A 21545-nucleotide genomic window follows, 5' to 3' on the forward strand; every position below is an offset into this window, starting at 1 on the left:
AACCTCGATCGGTTGCTCATTGGAGTTTCCAGTGGTTTAGTTTACCTAGACTTTTACTGTCGAGAGTCAGCATTAATTTTCTTTATAGTCCCTCCCTGGTTTCCTCATTACTTGTATTTCATTTCAGCCAGACCTTTCTCAGTGCGTTTTCATAATGCATCATATTTATTAGTAGTATAATAATTATTCAAATCCAAGGTACATTCCTAAGTAAGACAGATTTGTGGCTCAAGACCTCTACCACCAGAATTCTCCCATAGATTTAAATGGAGGGCTCTCTAAGTGCCATGTGTGTCTCTGTCACCTATGTTGTGTCTGGCTTTATTCTGTGTTTATCCAAGGATGAATTATGCACAGCCTCACTGGATTAAAGAAAGTTTGACTTTGGCTTCAGCTCAGTCAACAAAACTCCATCGCTGTTTGACAGAAAATGTGTATATGCCACACCCATTATAGAAGAAAAAAAACCCCTGCTTTTGTTTTCTTATTTTAACATAGACACCTGGTTTCCACACCCATGCTGCTTTTGATCTTAAAAGCCATCTGCTTCTACACACCCACAGAAACGCACAAAGGAAAGTCAATGTCTAAAGTCGACATTTACTTAAAATAAATAGATAAATATAGAATGATGTTAGAACCTTCTTCTTTTCTGAATTCCAGTATAGTGGGGTTTTTCTCCTTGGATTTTTCTCATGGCTTAAATGATAATCCCCACAAAAAAAACCATTCCCCTACCTGTTTCACACTCACGCTGACTGCATTGTGATCATCATCCTTCTCAGAGGCTTTGTGATGACAAAGATGGAAATCTGTCAAGGGGTATTTCTGCCTTTGGGGGCTTTTCTCTGGGGTTTCCCTGACTTTCAGAGGCCTTACCATTTTAGGTTTGGGGAGGATGGATTATTATTTTAAAGAAATTGTAAGTACTAATAGTAGTAGTTGTGTTGAATCATGTTTTTTCAGCTACTGTCTTCATTGTAGTTATGAAACAAAGCTCAAAGCCCTTATTGGCTTTTTTGGGGTTTTTCACTTGCGTTTGATCCCTTGACGTATATACGTTGTGCTGTTGCCCCACAGTCACACCCAGCAGAGCAGTGTTCCCAACACTGGTCCTTTCTTTGAAATGGTTACCCCTGTCTGTGTGTTGAAGGAAAAAGTAGACCTTTACAGAACAGAATGAGGTATAGCCAAACAGTCTTTAATATAGTGTTCAAGTTAGTGTGAATCGAATATAAGTATTAAAGGCAATATGGAAAGTGATAAACTAAATCACTTTTGGGAGCACATTTCATGCATTTGCATACATCTTCATGTGCAAGTTGTTTATCTTTGCATCTGCATGTCGGTGTTACTGGTATTTGCTCACTGCAGACTTGGAGAGGGGGGAGTTTACCCGATTGGAGTGTTTTCTCTTCTTTGTTTGACCTTTTTATCCTCTTTAAAGTTGAAGCCATTAATATGTTGTATATAGGCTCTATATTTATATATGTGCTTGTTGTTTTTATGTTGATAGATAGATGTCTTATTGTGTTTACTTGGTTTAAAACAAAAACCCTTAGGTGGTCTGAAAAGCTTTCTATGACAGACAAAGCCCTGCTTCTGGAAAAACAAGGGTGGTGATTGCCTGAAGGTGCCAACCAAAGCCCAGAGCTCTTCTTTATCAGTCAAGTAAGAGGAATAGAGCGATTTTCATAGAGCTAGATTTAGCTGGGAAGTTATGCAATCTTGTTATTTATTTATTTAGTTAAAGTTCTCACTGAGAAGTTATCACCTCATTTAATATTAAAGGCAAATTTAGACCACTGCTGCAATTCTGTTTCATGTTGCTAATTGCCCGCAGCCTTATTGTTTAATATAAACACTAATCATAAAAAACAGGGCAGTGCTGTGTGGTGATGCAACCAATGTCTTTGCTGTTTGCACAGGGATCATCATCAGACAAACCAACCACTGACACAGCCTCTTTCACCTTTAGTAGCAGTCAGAATGCCAGAAAAAGTCCAGTTGAGATGCAGCGTTAGTTGAGATGCACATAGCAAAGAGCTGTGCTGTCTTTTGAAGAACATAACATTGCAATATGAAATCCAGGGTAAAGTGAATTTTGAATATGCTAAGATATTTTTCAGAGTGTAGACCTGAGCTGTGGTCTGTTTAAATATTTATCAGGAGTCTTGAAATGCAAACGGGCCCGTAGACAGAAATGGAAATATTCCTTTGTGAGGGTTTTTTGTGGTTATACAGCAGGGGGGCAACATCCTGTTCAACCAGCTGTAGCTAATGGAGCTGCTGTGTAGTGTGTGGTGCATTGTAGGTTAAATGTATTCTAATCTGTGCCTTAACAAGAGGGTGTTTGTTGGCTGATTAATTTCTATGCTCTGCTGTAATCACTGGGCATGTCAATAAATTAAATGATAGCCACACATTTATATATGACGTGCTTTATGGAGTGTTGCGTTCAGTTTTTCATACTAAACTAGTTAATAATCTAAAGAACATTAGTCTGATCTGAAAAATCAGGAGCCAGAATTAACAACAGAACTTTGCTAAGCTACAAACCCGCACCGCTTGATGGATTGTCGGAGCATTACGGCTATCGTAGGCGGAGCCTTGCGGAGTAATACGTACTGTGCTTCAACATAATATTACCGTATTGTGTGTAAAACCTCTTTTTAAGTTTTGTGGATATTATACATGGTTATGCTCAGGAGATGTCGGCCCATTTCCACTGGAAATGCCTTTTGGTTAAACTGTCAGCAAGGAATTTGCATTTCCACTGTTAAATTTGTGTATAGCTTTAATGCACATAAAAAAACAGCTGCTTGTTTAAGTGAAAATACACTGATGGTTTTATTTTGGTTTGTTTTTTTTTGGCACTAATAAAGTTGTGGAGTTGTAAAGTATTTTGTCTCGCGTCAATTATATCATCAGTTATATCATTATTGCAAATTTTAAAATATATATTGTGATAAATATTTTTGGCCATATTGCCCTGCCCTACTTTACAGTCATATTGCTTTCTCCTTTTCCTGCACATTCACATCATGTGTAGCGCTAATGGGTATAATAAAAGCTTCCCAACCAGCATTGCACTTTACCAACAACCTTGATATAATGTCTCAAGTGAAGCTAAACAAGTGAGGAGACTTTAGTCACGTTGTGTAATTTGACTACTGTTTGCAGTCAAGTGAAAAGCTAGCAAACAAAGAAAAGTTGTTTGTCTAGAGGAGCTGGGAAATACCCCCAAACTGCTCTTTCTTTCCTGTTGGTTTGTTATTGTTTTGGCTGTCCTGCTAACGTCCAGCGTACTGCATGGCGAAGTTAATGTTGGGCTCATAGACCAGCATTTTTCATTTAAAACCTGAGCGACAATCTTTCTGTGCAGTATTATTTAGTTAGTATGCTGACAGCGGTGTTATAAATCTTTAATAAAAATATTAAATGAGAGCAATAAATATTGGGTAATTGAACAATCTGCTTTATTTGTTTGATTTAGTTTAGCTTCAGGGGAGGCTGTGTTCGTGCTTCTCATTTCTAAAAGGAAGCAAAAGTGGAGTGGGAACTGCGAGGAAGTGATGTCACTGGCAGACGAGCTGGATGCCTGACTCCCTCTCTTCTCAGAAGGATGAGGTCATGCATCTCTTCCTCCTCTCATCCCTGTTTTTCTTCTCTGCATCACAGGCTTTTCTTCTGGGACCATCAAGCGTTTGTAGCGCCTAAGAAAGCGTAGAGGTCTGATGAAGCATGCTAGTATTATAACCCACGTGAGGCTTGCGTAGGCTTTTGCTTAATGACACTAGATTGCTAACACTTGTAAGCAGATGATGGTGTGAGAGTTTCTGAATAGTTTGAGTGATTAATCTCGTATTTCATCCCCTGATGTCATCACGGAGATCTCACTGAAGCAGGGACTTCCAGTGCAGGCTTTCAGGCCATCTATTGTTCTTGTTCCTCACTTCTCTCTGGCCTGGCTGGCCACGTTACTCGCCCTGCCCTCTTTCTCACTGTCTCCTTATCGAGTCATCTAGCTGTGGGCTGCTTGTAACCATGGAAACTCTGTTCTCCTTCTGTTGATATTTGTACACCTCCCCATTTTTTTTTCTCTCTCCCCCATTCTCTTTTCATCACAGTCATGAGGATTATAGATGGTTAAAGACTCGTTTTGTTTTGTTTCTTTTTTTTCTTTTTTTTCTTTTTTTATTTGGCACATCCAGTGTGAAGTGGCAGCCGTCAGCTCTGCATCCCCTATGTCAATGACTGATTTGAGCAGTGTGGCTCTCTGTTGACCACTTCTGATTGTGTGTGTGGGTGTGTGTGGGTGTGTGTGGGTGTGTGTGGGTGTGTGTGTCATCCCTCCCTTTGTTCATTCGTCTGGCTGTGTAGCTGTTTGTTCTTAGTTATTTGTCATTCTTTTTTTTCTTTTTTTTTTCCGAGATATCCTGCTCCAATATTGATCATGATCATTTAACACAATAAATTAATATTTTAAATATTGTGTGTTTGTAAAACTTTAAAGAATAATCTGAAACTGAAGTGTTTGTTAACAGCTAAATTGATTTCACTAGTCTTGCTGACGAAAGTCTGTATTTCCATTATTTTCGTCTTAAGATCAACTAATGTAGCTGCACCCTTTTGGAAAGTGTGATGCTTTGCTATAAATGCAGGAGACCTAATTCCTTTAGACCCACTCACTCCACTCTACAAAGGTCTGAATGAGAGCACCATTGCTAAAGACAAAAGTCTTTTCATAATTGCCAGAGATTTGTGTGGAACGTCAAATGCACAGTCCTGCTCCACCAGATGGTTTACATATAAATAAGTGACCTTCTGCACCTTCTTGTGGTGCGATAGAGATTATGGATACATCAATCACCATATCAAAGGCATCCTCTGTGCCTCAGCTCCTTCTCCTCCTCACCTGCTTATATACTCAAGACTTTGTGCTTCCCCCCTCCCTTTGGTTGTCTTCTAGGCTTTGAACAGGCTGTCAGAGGAGTAGATAACCTCCTGCTAACCTTGAGCCTTAATAAGGTCTGGGCCTGTTGTCACAAGGATTCTGGTGGGCAGAGAGAAGCGGGTTTCTGTGCTCAACCCTGACCAAGAGGGTGCAGGGGGCACAGGCTGGGCTGACAGATTGTACCCCCCCACACCCCCGTCACATTGGCACCTCAAAGCAGCGCCTGCCTGACAGCTTGTCTGGCATCTCCTGGCATAAATGGTGTCCAAGGGAGCAGGAGGACCCAGAAAATATTGTATATAAGTTTAAAGAAATTTGCATTTCTTTTTAAGGCGGTTCAGTTTTATATTGGTCTTTGTTTGGTTTGGTAGGTAGGTGATATGAGACTGAAGGTGGAGCTGGAAAAGGTTTAAGAAAACACAAATCCAAATTGACCCTGAAGAAAGGTCTCTCTCTCTCTCCCCCCCCCCCCAAAATCTTAGAAAGCACATTTAGTGATTTCAGTGTTTGAAAGGTGCTAAATAAATAAACTTGCCTTGCCACTTGCCTGATCATGAGCTTTGCGCTTTTTTTTGTTGCTCATTGAGTTTAGGTGGGCAATTCAGTTAATATAAATATAACATATGCTATTAATGAAAAAATACTTGAAAAAATTGTAGCAATAGAAGCTGATCAGTTCTTCTAATTTATGCTTGCAAAGTCAAACTTTAAATGGACAGGCTTATTGAACACAGTATAATGGAAATTTGTGTCTTTAGAATTTGAGGTCTAGCAGTGATGGTTTCTAGATGCATTCATAGATGTGGTGGGACACATTGCTGTTCTATCCTGAGATCATCGGGGGTTTCTGGTCTCCCCTTGCTAAGGTGACCCAGCCAGGATTAATCAGGCCCAGACTTGTTTCCCAGCAGCATTGACCCACCATTGGACCTTTTGATTCAAATTCACCTGGGGGCCCTTTGTACAGATTTGATGGCCTTCACCTTTGCAGCACCTCTGATGCCAAAAAAGGTCTAGGTCTTACAAAGGGAGCAGGCAGCTAAACATCAGCATCCCACTTCTATGGGCTCACAGTACATTCTCCAGCCGCTCCTCCGGCACTGATTTGTCAGTTCTCAGTACTTCAGCCATATGCATTCGTTTGCTTTTTCCATGCAATATTCTTGGGAAACTGTGAGGCTAAATAGAAGGACCTGCTTGGAAGAAGCTTGTGTGTGTAAAACACCTGGCCTCAAGAAGGTTGGTGTCACATGGTCTGGGAACTTCAGCTGCTTGCTCAAAAATGTCCGCAGTTCCCAGTTTAATGCTGAAGAGAGCAGGCTTGCTGATGGTTTAGAGTTTGGCTGAGGCTTCTTCACCTCCACCAGGTGAAGAACATTCATGTAGTCATGCACTCATCAACCAAGTACAAGTGCACACACAAACCAAACATGAGTATGTGGGAAACTTCGGTGAATGGGTCAGACAAGCAGTGACTATTTATTCAGTAGTGAATCAAATGTCTGTACAGCACCTCAATAGTAAAACACAATGAAACACCTGCATGGCAGTGTCCACATTGTAAGTGGAGCTGTACTGGATAATAAATGAAGGTCTGATTAAAACATTATCAAATTGCTTTGTCGCAGTTAAACTGGTAGTTGCCACAAGAACATTAAATTATGCTCAGGCTCAAATTATAATTGAAATTGCAAAATCACCAAGTGGAAGAATTTAAATATATAATCCACTTTTGTTGTGCACCCTCCTGAGAGTCTAATTAGGTGGAAAATAAAAAGGCGAACTGTTTGATACTGACTTGAACCTCATTAATAACTCTTGGTAAATTGAACTGCTGCTGAGGCTGCAGTCATGAACCAGACGTGCGTGCGTGTGTGCATGTGTACGTTTGCCGTGTGCCCCACAGGGGTCTTTGGGTTTCCCTAGAAGACAAAAACAGGAAGAATGAAGGTAGCTTCCTCTGTCCCTGCTCTGCCTCACTACTCTATTGTCTTTCCTATCTAGCTATCTCTCTTCACATATTTGAAATAGTAGGACTGTTGTGCACTGCTGTCACCATCCTCACACCACCTTTTGTGCCGTCTTGCTCAAAAGATCTGGTGTCTTTGAACATCTGCAGATTTGGTTCTTAAACTCAGGAGATCGACTGTTTTTAAAATAACAACAGCCAGAAGCTCGTAGAGGTCACAGGGGTTATTCCTTCCCACCTCCATGATTTCTCTCTGTTTTCCTTCTCTGTGCAAGTAGGTGATGGTGGGATGTACACTGGCTTTCATTTTCCCTATATGTACACGACGGGGGAGTCGTCCATTCCCATTATTTGCCCACAGCAACAAGAGCTCATTATAGAAGCCAGACAGATATGTTCTCAATTTTTGTCAGATGGGTGGAGAGGGGTGGGTGTGCGTGTGTGAGTGTAAGAGTGAGTGAGGAGAGTGTGTATTTTTCTATTGGTAGTGTTAAGTAAGCATTTTTATTATTATATAGTATGATAACAGTCTGGGAGTGTGAAAAGCATATAAAGTGTCTTTGTCTGGCACGTTTCCTGAACCTGATGATTTTTCTGTCTTTGTTTCACCCTGTTGAATGCAGCTTCATTACTTGCATCGTCGTTTCTGGTGGCAGCTTAACTACTATCTTGTCTGCTAATCAGGAACGACTAATTATGGTTCCTCTTTGTCTGTTTTCCAGAAATCGAGCCATAGCCGATTATCTACGTTCCAATGGATATGAAGAAGCATACTCCACCTTCAAGAAGGAGGCGGAATTGGATAATGTGAGTAGATTAAGGACAGACACATACATCCACACAGCCAATCAGACCAATTTAAACAAACAGTAGGTGTTGATTTCCACTTTATTTCCCATCATGAACATTTTTGTCAGTATGTTCAGGAGTGTGACCTGGAGCACCTGCTCCTGGTCAGGATGCTCTGTCTGATTGGTGTGGCTTGTGCTGCAAGCCTTTTTTATTTAAATTAATATATATTAACATATATACTTTGAAAAAAAACATTAATAGTTCTCCTTTCTGATGAAATATGAATGTATTAATTCCTTCTGTCACCATTTTATTAGGCACACCTATCACAAATGTTGGGCCCTGAAGTCTTATTTTTATGTTGCTTATATTGAGTGTTTTGGACACTCATGGAATGTGGAGAGTTAGTGGTGCCGCACTTACACTTACATTTTTTTTCTTTTGTGTCAGCCCCTAAAAACAACATCTGGGTCATGTTCTTTTCCTCGATGTGCCTTTCCTCTTCTTGCTTAGTGTGAATTTTCTGGTGTAGCTATAGCATTAGGAGCAATGCATAAAACAAACCAGACATAAAGTTCAGTTTATGTTGACATTGTTTTAGACAGGTGTGAATTGTAATGTTGTTTTATTTATTTATAATGTATGCATTGGGACAAAAATACCAAACATCTAATGTAATTAAGAAATGTGAATCCAGCACTCACAGTGGAAGAGGTGGGACTTCACTGCTTGGCTGGATTTAGGGGTGCGTGTTGAAAAGGTCAAGCATCTTCAGTCTGGGGTGTTCAGTAACTTAAAATTAGCAACATGAACCACAAGAAAAGTATGACTTTGAGTAATTGTCATTTTATTGTAGGTTAAATCAATAAACACCAGTCAGTCACCTGTGTTAGTTGTCATTTAAAACTCATTCATCTTTTTTTCCACATAATACGGAGTGTAGTAAGGAGCCTAAAATAAAATATGTGCCCTTTAGAGCTTATTGTGTAGTGTTTGCCATGTTATTGCTTATTTGTTTAAAGCTCTCTTCACCTGAGAGCGTTTCTCATCTCACTCTTGCTCTTCTGCCTTGTGGCACCTTTTCTTTTCCATTGCCTTCACATGACACCACACTCCCCTCTCTTCTGTGTCTTCATCTGTCATTCTCCCACTTGATCTCCACGTGACAGGCCTTTGGAAGCAGGGTGAATAATGGATGAATGGCACAGAGGGATTGGTGCAGCCTTTTGGGTATCGGCCACACACACCTTGACGGGACTCGGCTAAACAGATGAAGCATTTAAAAAAAACAACAACATTTTATTGTTTTTTTTAGGACTGTTAAGTATGTTACCTTTTTTCTTTTAATGCGTTTAAAGTGTGGTTGGGTTTTGTTCTTATTGGTGAATTAAGTGTTCCTCGGTGTGGCTCTTTGTGGATGTTTGAGAAGCAGTTTAAAGTTAATGTCATGACAGACTGAGTGCACTGGTAGGAATAATTAATGTAGGTCATGCTCCAGTATTTTCTTGCCTTTTTGAAGGAAAGTATACATACCTGCATGCACAGATAAACATGTGCACGCCTTTTTATTAGCCACTGCCAATTGGCTGGTAGGCAGAAGTGAAGTCTGGCACTCAGTGTGTGTGTGTGTGTGTGTGTGTGTGTGTGTGTGTGTGTGTGCGTGCGCGCGCGCGCGCGCGTGTGTGTGTTGTCCAGGCAGATGGCAGATTAGATGATTGCAGACTTGTCCAAACTGGGTTCCCCCACTCAGTCCATCTGAGATAGATCTGCTCGATTTCTTCACAGGGCTCCGTACATGTCTTTGTCTCTCTTTCTTGTTAACACCTCCTGTAGCCCTGAGGAATCACCTCTTGCCACTGAAACGTGTTAAATATAGGCTTCGACATCACCTGCAGCTCTCCACACCTCCAGGATGTCTGGAAACAGACACGGCTGAGTAGGGGGCTGTGAAATTGGAGCGCACTGCTAATTTTCTCCCTCACTGACACCCGTGGCTGTCTGTCAGTGTGGGTTTTTGATGCTTTGGTACTTGCGCCCTAAAGGCATGGATGTGCATAGAGTCCTCCAAAACTGTTGCATTGTTTATAGAGCGAGGCAACACAAAGCAACACTTCAGATTTACTTTAGCATATACTTAAATACACTTTAAATAATATTTCAGAAAAAAAGATAAAATGCTCTGCTTGGTTATTATTATGGTTATGCATTTTGATTAGTTTTTCCCCCCTTTAGTTTCTAGAGTAAGTTTGCCTGTTTCAGTTTAGTTTTGTGTGGTTTTTTTGTTAGTTTGGGGTTTTTCTTATTTTTAGAATGCGGGTGGTGTTTTGTTTTGTTTGGGGGGTTTTTCTCCACGGATATGATACTTGTTTCTAACTTCTTACATTAATAATACAAACACAACACTTCATGTCTCACAGACATCCCAGTCTCTCTAAACGTGCACTAAAGCATGCTGTTTGCTTGTTGTTTGTTTTTGTTTCACTGTTATTTTCATTCATTTTAAGAGTTAAATTTTTAGTTGTATTGCAGTAACTTGAAGCTTTGTCCACACTTATTTTTAGTTCTAAGTTAATCCTTAGTTTATGTCAAATATTACTCGATTTCAGTTTTTATCGCAAAGATTTGTTGATTTTCTTTGACTAGTGTAACTGAAGGTCATGAGAGAGTGATTTTTTTTTTTTTTTTATTGTTATTATTTTTTTAAAGGCATTTAATGACCCTATGCATCGTTACTTTGATAAACAGGATGTATTTGCACAGAGCTAACTTTGACACTATGTGTATAAGAGAATACACTCAAAGGGGTGTGTCATGTTTTATTGTTTGATGTTTTCAAACAAAATTATTGCAGAAAATAGTATTTTTAACATTTACTTGATGTCATTTGTAGAAAATTCATAAGGCTATTAGGTAAGCTGTGATAAGTTTGTTTATTGCTGTATGTAATCCTATAAAATGGTAAGGCTTGTGGGTTAATTGGTAGCAGTCTATAAAACGCTGGTAATTAGCATCAAAGAGTGCTGCTGGAACCACGTGCCACCACTGGGCCAACATAATTTATTTTGTTGTGTGTGGTGAATAAATCCCTGGTTGGTCTGCACCTCATCTCTGCCACAAGCCGCCTATTTCAGTCATACCACTGCTGGCCTTTCTAATAAAGATTTTTAAAGACATGCTCTGTGAGACTGTCAACCTCTACATATATGGTATTTAACCTTTGGTGCATATGTAGCGACACTACAGTGTTTTGTTTCCTCCGTTGCCTGTTTGTGCCATGAAGCCAGTTACGTAAAAGGTAGAGTCCAATTCGAGGAATAAGCCTGCAGGTGGAATCAGGCTTCAGTCTGCCACAAGTTAACTTCTACCACTGCTTCCAGGACCGGGTGTGAGGCTGTAAGCCTTTCTTGTCTGCAGGAGATTAGCTTGTGTGAGGAGGATTTGGACTTGGTGTGTGTGTGTGTGCGCGCGTGTGTGTGTGTGTGTGTGCGCGCGTGTGTGTGTGCGTGCGCGCGCGTGTGTGTGTGCGTGCGCGCGCGTGTGTGTGTGTTTGTCATACAGTAGGTTGGCAGTGTCCTGCAGTTGGTTTTGGCCTGTGAAGGGTGTGTAAATAATCCCCCCCACACACACACCTTTTTGGGTTTTTTTTGTTGTTGTTTGTTTTGTTTTTTCTTTTTTCTAACTATAGCCAGATCTCACTATGCCCCTACCCACCCTTGACACGCGCACACACACAACATGCTCCTCACCGATTATGCTAAGCCCACGATTTTGACTTTCTTTGCCAGTTTTTCTGATACCCCCCTCACACTTTTCTCCCCAGAATGAAGAACTGGATAAGAAGTACGCTGGCCTTTTGGAAAAAAAATGGACCTCAGTCATCAGATTACAAAAGAAGGTTTGTGAGGTTTTTTTTTTTTTTCCCTCCTCAAAGAAAGCTTGTGGGGATTGTAGTCTTGTGAAAGGTTCGTGATATTGGTGCTCAAGCAGTTGTTAACACTGAAATGAAGTCTGTCAAACAAAGCAATGACACCACTGTTGATGTAAAATACTAACTTAAACACAAACAATAGTCTCGTGAATCCATGATCCTTCTCCCGTATCTCCTAAATGCACATTTCAATATGCTTCACCAGCTTTTGTCCCTGTGCTCTCTGGCTAGGTGATGGAGCTTGAATCCAAACTAAACGAAGCTAAAGATGAGCTCACTCTGGGTGGGCCCGTTACTCAGAAGCGTGACCCCAAAGAGTGGATCCCACGCCCACCAGAAAAGTATGCGCTGAGTGGCCACCGCAGTCCGGTCACCCGTGTAATTTTCCACCCCGTCTTCAGCGTCATGGTGTCAGCCTCTGAGGACGCAACAATAAAGGTCAGTCCTGCTGGTTTCAAGTCGAAGAGCCAAGAGTTTCCAGATAAAATCTGCAGTAGGTGATTTCACTGACAAATTTGTCTCGGGGCTCAGGTTGCACATAACAGTCTAAATAACTTTTGAAGTTTTTAATGGAGCCCTGCAGGACTGTGCTCTCCCTTTGCACATGATCCAATAACCCTGATCTACTGATGTTTGTTGTTCTGCTCAGCATAGCTGCTGATGGTGGCCCCAGTGAGTCTTATGATGAGTTCAGAACATTTAAGCTTTCCAGGGATAAAAACACTGACAGTTTTGTCTTCAGTATATTTGTCTCTAAATTCAAGCATCGTACTAATCAAAGTTTAAGAAATGGTCTCAAACTGTGTTAGTGGAGCTGGATTTTTAAGCTCTGTTAATTATTTAGTTTAAAAGGAGAGTAATAAAGACAGTTGTGTTAAGTAGACTGGTATGGGTATCCCAGCAGTGGATGTGCACTTTGTTGAGAAAATGTGCATTTTGTTTAGTGTCACATCTTTTAGAAGAATTTCTACAAATCCAGTTATTCAGTGTTTGATGCCTTCTATTCCCAGCATGCACAGATGGCACAGCTGTCGCTCTGCATGGGTAATATTTGAGTATGCTAATGTTTTAATTCATGATGTTTGGACTAAAACAGGCATTTACGCTTGTGAGAAATGTTCAAATGCAATATTGCATGTATATCATGGCTTCAAAGACCCAAAAAATGACTCCATGAGTGGTTTGTGTGTCTGATTTGGGAGCTTCCTCATATCAGAGGTAAAGATGCATGCAGCATAAATCAGTGTTTAAAAATTGCTTTATAACCTTGTTTTATCGGTCCAGTTTTGCTCTTTCACTTTGTGCTTAATGTAAGCTGTCTTTAAAGTGTAGAGGATGGGTTCAATTCTTTCATTTCAACGGTTTTGGTGTCCAAAAACAAATTATTTTTTTAAACATGGCATTTTCCTTTCACAAGATATGTTTGCATTGTAGGCAGTGAAAAGAGGCATTCATGTATTGAGTGGCCTTTTTACATTTTTTCATTGTCAAAACATTAAAAAAAAAAAGCTTTTATGGAGACTGAAGAAGTAATTTGGCCCAGTGATCAAAATACACATGAACAGAATCTGCATTCTTGGACTTGGTGGTATAATCTACCCTGACTTTAGAGTATTACAGCAGTAACCTCCTCCTGATTAGAGATTTAAAAATTATCTTCTTTTTTTTTTGTCTTTTAATTTAAAGCCTGCTTGGTGGCATTTTTAACTCAAACACCTTTTGTTCTCTTCTTTGGATGATGCTTCCCTTAGCTTTCCCTTTACTGCTTTGACTCTCCTTGCTAGATATACTCTGGATTATACGAGTATCTGTCTCTGTGTCTTGTATTTATTCGTGGATTCCTTTATATAAACTCTGTGTTCTGTCTCTGGGCTATTTTTGCAGCTGCGTTTCTCCACTGCTTCACTGAACAATGCCAATACTCCGCTGAGCTGTTTGTTATCTGTATATTTTATTCATAAGACAATAACAGACATTTGTACATCTCCTCCTTGGCTACACCCACGCAGCAGGGAATTCTCTCTCACTCCGTTTTGGCATCTTCTTCCTTTTCCAGCCCCGCCCTCCAACTCGCTCCCCCCACTGCACCCCCTCCTCTCAGCATCCTGGCGCATTCATCTTCCACTTAAACCATTAGCTGCCCCACCATGACTCCATGCCATCAGCTGTCCCTCCCTCAGGAGCAGGGAGGCCCCAGGCCCAAATCTTAAAACTGAGCCCTGATTTCAGGCGAATCTTTTCCCTGTCACCTCCACTCTCTGCACCCTGCTTTGAATCCCCCATTTGTCCTACTTTTCATCTCCTAAACCCATTGTGTTTAATTTATTTTTTTTTTTTTTTAACAAGGAACGGACCCCTTTACTTAGAAAAGGCCAGACTGAGAATCTTGTCAGCTGCCTGACCTCATAATCAGGCCGTCTGTTAACATGTGGGAGGCAGTAGATGTTAGCTTGGTTTCGCATGAGGACCCTGGGTGAGGTGGGGTGGAGTGTGGGGTAGCGCTCTCTCCTGAGATTAATCTGCCTCACAGCACCTCAAAAGCTCACTAATTAACACCTTGTCTTATTTGTTTAATCTCCACAAAGAAAGCAGTAAACCTTTTTGTGGTCATTAACTGTAGTCACATTTCTGTTTGCTGCTACTCGAAGAAGTTAACTTCCTCTATAGCAACTGATTAAGAAACCTTTTCATTTATAGAGGAAACCAGCTTCATCAGAATTTTGCTCTTGATGTACTAACCATCATTTTGATAAAAGCAGGTATTCCTAACCTCGTAGTATTTTAACATGCAGCCTTGATTTCAAATGCATATGTTACCTTGTGTGGTTTGTGATCTTCATGCACCAGCAAATACCTCTCCAGCTCTGTACTGTACTATAACAGCTCAATGGGCAAACAGAGCTGGTACTGACTGATGTTTAAAATGCTGACTAGCCTGCTCATCGTTGGAGTAAGCAGCTTCATTTTCATTTGTGCTGACTGCTCAATATCTTTCTGCTTTTGTAGTTTATTTTTTAAATGATATTTTAGTTTATTAATCCCCAAAGCAGCACTGAACACTCAGTAAAATAAAATGGATGATGACAAAATGTATAGTAGGTAAAAATTTATTCAAAGCTTGAATAAATGCAATTAAGTAAATCAGTGTTTCTTAATGAGACTGTTTTTAAAATGTTTTCTAATGCCATTTATTGAAGTTATTAACAGTAACTTTGCTTGATGTTACTGGCAAGTTGAAACTTTGTACCATAAACTACCAAGCTAATGGTACAATAACAAAAGCTGGCTATGGGCCAGTAAATGGTGGGAGGGCTTTTGGAGGTCAGACTGCACACACACATTAAGCCCTTTAGAGCTGTGTTTCCTTACCTCTCACGTCTTGATTAAATTTAATTCCATTATACCGGAGGGGAATAGAGGGGAAAAAAGGTTAAATAATTCCATCACATGTTTGGTGAGAGGCAAAAACTTCTTTGGTGGGCCTCAAAATGTTTTATATGCAGGAAGTTCTGACCGGAGGTAACTTTTCACTGTGTAGGTACTTTTATAATCCAATATCTGCAGCCGTTGTGACAGATCATAAGACCACCTCAGGAAATGTTATTGGTAGGCTCTAACCAGCCAGGAATCAGAGTTTTGACTTGGGTTGTACATTGTTAGAAACCCCCTGTACTTGTATCTTTTCATGGGATGTAAGCTGTTTTTGTTTTTTTTTCTGTTTCAAATCCTGTTTGCCCTTTATTTTAAGTAACATCTCTGCATGGCAAAAATTGTAAAAAATTAAATAAAAAAAAACAACAAAGAAACCAAACCCATAACATGAAAATATTATGTGTTTGGGAAAAAATACATGAAAATAGGAGTTAACTGAGGGCTGTAAAACGACTAAATCTACTCAAAATTTTTAAAAGGGTTTTTACACCTGAATATGATCACGGTGGTTTAAATAAAAAATAAAAAATAAAAAAATAAAAAACAGCACTCTGAGGAACGTCTCAGAACGTTCTCTGACACCTTTTCTGCTGTGCTCGTAAGAAATCTCTCTTAATTTGCAACTATAACACCCTTTCATGTGTGTACAGCGTGCAAATCATGCTTCTGTGTGTGCTCAGGTACACCACCAGGATGTCAGGGTAATTTAAACAACTGAAGTGTGAGCTTTCTCATTGCTTTCCTCACAAATAGCACATGGACAGAGTCTTCACATTATTAGCGGCCTTTGATATTTAAAAAAAATCTACGATATTTTCACTGAAAGAATGGAGGCTATTAATCAGTGCCAGTCTGAATCATCGGTCTTTCAGTGTAGAGTTACAGGTTAATGGATAGCTGTGCTTTAGCCTCTGCTCCTGAGTACTGTTATATGTGTGAGTGTGAAATGTGTACATCCAACAAAAGAGGGAGAGAGAACCACTGAATTCATCCAGGACAACCTCCCCCAGCCATCTGTAGCTTCCTCATGGGAAGAGGGCAAAGGAAACTACGAGGATGGGGGAGGTGATGGTAGGGGTCTCCCATCACCGTCTGCCCCAAAATTCCCCCACCCCAGGAGAGGAACCAAGAAGGGTTTATCCCTTCGTGACAAACCGTCTGTCTGCTTTAAAGCTAGAGACGCAGCAGCTTTCAGGCTAGAAAAGTAGACTTTTCTATACTGTGCTCCGTCTGCAACACTCAGACTCGGCACAGTAACGTGTTAGCTTTTTTCTGGCCAAACTGTGACCCTGATGAGCAGCTCTAAGGTGCCACAAGCTCTAAAATGCATTCAGTATGTGCTTCCTTTGACTTCTGCCATCAGTGCGTCTTATTGTTGTAACTGTAATTTCAACAACACAGAGCTACAGACGATGCAACGTTTGGGTGTGTGATGAAATGAAGTGTATCAGCGGTATACAAACTTAATGTTGACAAAGTGATTTGCTTTGTCCATCAGGTGTGGGACTATGAAACAGGAGACTTTGAACGCACGCTGAAGGGCCACACAGATTCAGTGCAGGACATCTCCTTTGACCACACAGGCAAACTGCTCGCGTCCTGCTCCGCAGACATGACCATCAAGCTGTGGGACTTCCAAGGCTTTGAGTGCATCAGGACCATGCGTGGTAAGAAGATGAAGCTGTCGGTTTCTTTTCTCTAGTGGACCTTAATCACAGCTGCTGCCGTTTTATATCCCCTTTGTTATGGTTTCCGCACCGTGTGGTTCCAGTGCTCAGGTGCTACACGTGCTGCTTGTTATCACATTTGATGTGCATCAACTGGCACCAACCCAAGCCGGGAGTACAGTTAGCTCTGGATTCAGCTCTTCTTAACCTAAAAAATAATTTTAAATGTGTCCTCTGGCCCTGCTCGTTAATGGACCACCTTACCAATGCTTTTCATCTTCAAACCTTGAATCTGAAGTGGCCACTGATGGCTGTCTGTGAAGTAGACATAAAAGAATATTTATTTTTGATGGGGGTGTAAGCCCTTCCTGGTGAGCAGACTAAACCCACTCAAGCATTCTTAAATTTATGCTGGAGTTGCAAATCCTGCGTTTTTGTGCAAGTGAGCAACAGATTTCACCGGTTGCCGGTCTTCTTTTTGATGTAAATGAGAGTGAGCTGCTAGCACACATCTATAAACAGACGAGCTGGGTTCGCTGCACAGAACTCACCAACGGAAATGGCTTTATTAATCTGAGCCTGCTGTTTACTTCTGTTAGCCACCATTTTCCCCCTCCTTCTTTTTTACTACCATCTCTGTCCTCTTTTAATTCACTCAACCTTTCCTCCTTTTTAATCCACTCCTCCGATTTTAAATTTTAAATATCTTGGTGGAAACACACACGCACAAAGAGAGGGGGAGAGAGAGGCCAACTGGTGAAGTAGATTAGTGCCGATTTGGACAGCAGCTTAATTACCCTCTTCAGCGCTAGATAGCACTTTTCTGTGTAGTTGCCACCCATTATTGTAGCCTGGTGGCATGTGCAAGTACACACACACACGTACACACACACACACAGGCCTTTTAGAGTATGCTTACTGTTGTCTTCATCTATTTAGCAGCTTAAATATGGCCCAGCCTTTAGGTAATTACGCGTCTCTTATTCTCTGTCTAACAAAAATGAGTGCCAAAGCTCCAGCATGTTGGCTTTCTTGCTTGTCAGCTTTTTTTTGGTGAATTATAACAGTGTTTGGGCTTTGTTTGGTGCTAAGCATGTGTTTTTAAATAAATAAATACATTTATGTTTCTAAATTTTCATTCTGGTGGTCAGATTGCAAGCAGAAAGACTAAAAGGATCATGTGTTGCAGTCTGAAATCATTAAATTACATTTCACAGCAGACTTAGATGTTATGTGGGCTTGTGCTGTTGGGCCTGTTTTCAGAGGTTCTGGGTCTTGCTGAATCTTTGTTGTTGTGTTTGTTTTTCTGTGTTCCAGGACACGACCACAATGTTTCGTCTGTAGCCATCATGCCCAACGGAGATCACATTATTTCTGCCTCCAGGGATAAAACCATGAAAATGTGGGAGGTGGCAACTGGGTATGCAATAGACACCTTTAAGCTGTTCTTTAAACCATTGTGTGTTATTTATTTTTACTTAAGCTTGATGTTGGGTTTTAACTATTTTCAGCCACGCTGATAGCTTTCTAACTGCTCTCATGTTTTTTTTGTCCATTAGCTACTGCGTGAAGACCTTCACAGGCCACAGGGAGTGGGTCCGTATGGTACGACCCAACCAGGACGGCACGCTGATCGCCAGCTGCTCCAACGACCAGACAGTCCGCGTGTGGGTAGTGGCCTCCAAAGAATGCAAGGCTGAGCTGCGGGAGCACGAACATGTGGTGGAGTGCATCTCCTGGGCACCAGAGAGTGCCTACTCCACCATCCTCGACGCCACAGGCTCGGAGGTAAAAGATCTGCTCGGATACGTCTCATTTCTCCCAAACTCCTCGAGGTCCACACAGGTTTTGGTGTATGTGTTGGTTTGTTCTCATCAAATGTGCAGTTTCGCCTTGTATGAGTACAGTCACTGTTTGAGAACCCAGAAATCTTTCCTTCTAGCAGCCAGTGAGAGAAGTAAACATTTGTGGGAGGTGACTGGAATCAAGACACAGTGATATCTCATCATGGATTGCTTTCCTTTATTTTTTTTGTTCATCCTATCTTTACATAAAATGGAAGTTGACTCTAACACCTGTATCCGGCCACAAAAAGCAGCCGTAAGCTTTTCCTCCATTTCTGAGCGTTGGTCGTACCAGCAGAGTCGACAGTCGTAGTCGAGAGTCTGAAGCCCAGTGTGAATTTTTTCCTGAATTTTAAGTATTTTTAACTCTCACTAATGCAAATTTGCCTCAGTTCACCTCTTTGCATAGATACTGTGAGACAATATCACTTCTTGTTTGGTGTGAATATTACTTGAATTTGCAGTTCAATATGTTTTTCCCTCTTTTCCTGATTTTAAACCTGAGGTCAGATCTATATATTGGGATTGGGATCTATATGTATTATATTTGGAGGCATTAGTTTGGTACAACTGTTTTTTTTTTTTTTTTTTTAAAAACGAAAAACTCAGTACTGCCTTACTGTTTCCATTAGAATTAATGGAGGGGTGGTGATTTGAGGTTGTTTTGCAGCTACTTGTTATATAGACGACCTCTGTATACCAAAGTATTCCAGAGTCAGATGTGAAGCAATCTGAATGACAGATAAAGGCTTGGCTAAAACCAGGTCATGCAACAGGACAAAGGGCCCAAGGTTGGATGGTTGCAAAAGAAAATAATCAAGGCGTTGCAATGATTAAAGTCCAGACCGGATTGAAGTGCTGTGCATAAACCGGTGAGCAAACCTCAATGAACTGAAGGAACATTGTAAAGAAGAGATGACCAGAATTCCTCCATGGCAATTTGTGAGACTCATAAAGTCAAACAGAAAACGATTACTTCAAGTTATTTCTGCTCCGGGTGCATCTAAAAGCTGTTGAATCATAACGTGAACCTAATCGTTAACAGGATTGTATACAAACTGTGAGATCAGTTTATGTGTGATAAGTAACCATCACTAGTGAAAAATATTTGTAGCTTCAAACATATCAAAACCAAATAAGACTTTGACTGATGATGGCGAGGAGATTGAGCCACGAGGCGGCCATCGCTATACAGCCATGTGCTGCCAGTCACACACACAAAATCAGCCCGTCCTCCTGCCTCATGATCTTCAGTGTGTCTGATTGTAGCCTCGCAAATCTAAACACACATGCTCCCTCGCAGCAGTCGTCCCAATCTAACCTGTGTTCACAAAAGCTGACTTTTAGTACTCTTTAAATAGTTGTGGTTTTTTTGGTTTGTTTGTTTGTTTTTTTTAAACAAGCCAACGTAGTTGTTGGAATTGGGTGAATCTGCAGGCTGAGAGACAGCTGTTGTTATACAGATGTTTGCACATGTGCTCTCAGACTAGTTGCCAGCAAACGTATAACACAAACGCTCAGAGGTGTTTAATTTAGGCTGCTCTCTGTGTTCTGGTACAGTGGGTACAGTATGATACTCCGCATAAAGTACAAACAATGAACTATACACAAAGCTAATATTTCAATCCCCTCCCCTTCTGCCCGACCAGTCCAAGAAGAGTGGGAAGCCCGGCCCCTTCCTGCTCTCCGGCTCCAGAGACAAAACCATCAAGATGTGGGATGTCAGCACTGGCATGTGCCTTATGACGCTGGTGAGGAGCATTTTTGAAGTTTTTGTGTGTGCCACGTCCATATTTTTGGGGGAAAATGCTTTAAGTGAAGATATATTTCTTCAGGAATCAGATGAGATGTGTGTTGCTGTATCTCATGCAGGTTGGCCATGACAACTGGGTGCGTGGGATCCTCTTCCACCCCGGAGGCAAGTTCATTGTGACCTGTGCAGATGACAAGACCTTAAGGATCTGGGACTACAAGAACAAGCGATGCATGAAAACCCTGAGTGCCCACGAACACTTTGTTACCTCTCTGGGTAAGGCGCCCCCCCCCCCCCAAAAAAAAAAAAAAAAGGTATTGTTTGTTGATGTTTTCTCCCGAAGTTCTCCCTCGCGGGGTGTGAATACATGCTCCAGGGTATTTGCTTTACAGTTGCGGTGAAGAAGCCGAGCTTCTTTACCAGGCTCGCTCGCAGCTGGGGTTTAAAACGTAGACAATCGCTGCAGGATTTTTTTAATTTATTTTTTATTCCCCCCTCTCTCCCCGCTCCCCAGTATCTGCAGCTTTTCAGCAGATCAAGGCTTGGTTAACTCTCCTGAGGAGCTCTTGAGCCAACTTTTCCTTGGCAAGCCGTTTGAAACCCAGTCCTCTTAAATCCTGCTTCAACCGGAGAGGATCGCTGTGAGCTATTGATGTGATGAGTTCTGGTGCAGTCTGAAAAAAGCAACAGAAGCACTTTTTGTTTGAAATCGGCAGAGAAAAAGAAACTTCATTTTCCCCCCTTTTTCTGTAGAGGTCTGTCATACAACACCACGAGCTCTTCCCCAAAGCTTTCTTATTTTAAAACCTGATATTAACTCTGCAGTCTTTTTCACTGTGTTCATGTTCCCAGATGTCTGAAGGGTGGTTTTATTTTCAGTGATGACTCACTTTCTATTCAGTGACGGGAACATTAATAAATGTTCCCAGAACAAATGAGATTTTGCGGGCTGCTAACCAGCCACGCCCCTGAAATATCGTCAGATTCATGTCAGGTCTACGTCATTTAAAAGAGGGGGGGAAGCAATGCCAAAACCAACAATAAGTGAAATTCCCCAAAGCTTTGCTTGTTCCTCAGAGCCTTACAGCTCCATTCTTGTCCACAAACATTGAAAACACATGCTTGATCCGAGCCAAGGACGTGAAATAAACACATAACAGGTGTTGGATATATACTGGCCTGCTGGCCCACAGGGGCAAAAAT

At 41.1% G+C, this 21545-nt stretch overlaps 1 protein-coding gene across 2 annotated transcripts in view; it reads left to right on the top strand.

Moving 5' to 3' along the window:
* The window catches only part of LOC146693971 (lissencephaly-1 homolog), a 38345-nt gene that overhangs the window by 13341 nt on the left and 3459 nt on the right, over positions 1-21545 (top strand). For both annotated transcript variants that reach the window (XM_085429997.1, XM_085429998.1), the window contains exons 3-10: positions 7649-7733; positions 11539-11613; positions 11878-12084; positions 16577-16745; positions 18063-18165; positions 18305-18533; positions 20239-20340; positions 20462-20618. In XM_085429997.1, coding sequence (XP_085286123.1) covers positions 7649-7733; positions 11539-11613; positions 11878-12084; positions 16577-16745; positions 18063-18165; positions 18305-18533; positions 20239-20340; positions 20462-20618 — 1127 coding nt within the window. The remainder of the gene's footprint in view (positions 1-7648; positions 7734-11538; positions 11614-11877; positions 12085-16576; positions 16746-18062; positions 18166-18304; positions 18534-20238; positions 20341-20461; positions 20619-21545) is intronic.

Source organism: Copadichromis virginalis, linkage group LG14 (genome assembly GCF_057382275.1).
Source record: "Copadichromis virginalis isolate Kocher_CV1m ecotype Utaka linkage group LG14, C_Virginalis_male_GT1.1, whole genome shotgun sequence".
Classification (NCBI taxonomy): Eukaryota; Metazoa; Chordata; class Actinopteri; order Cichliformes; family Cichlidae; genus Copadichromis; species Copadichromis virginalis.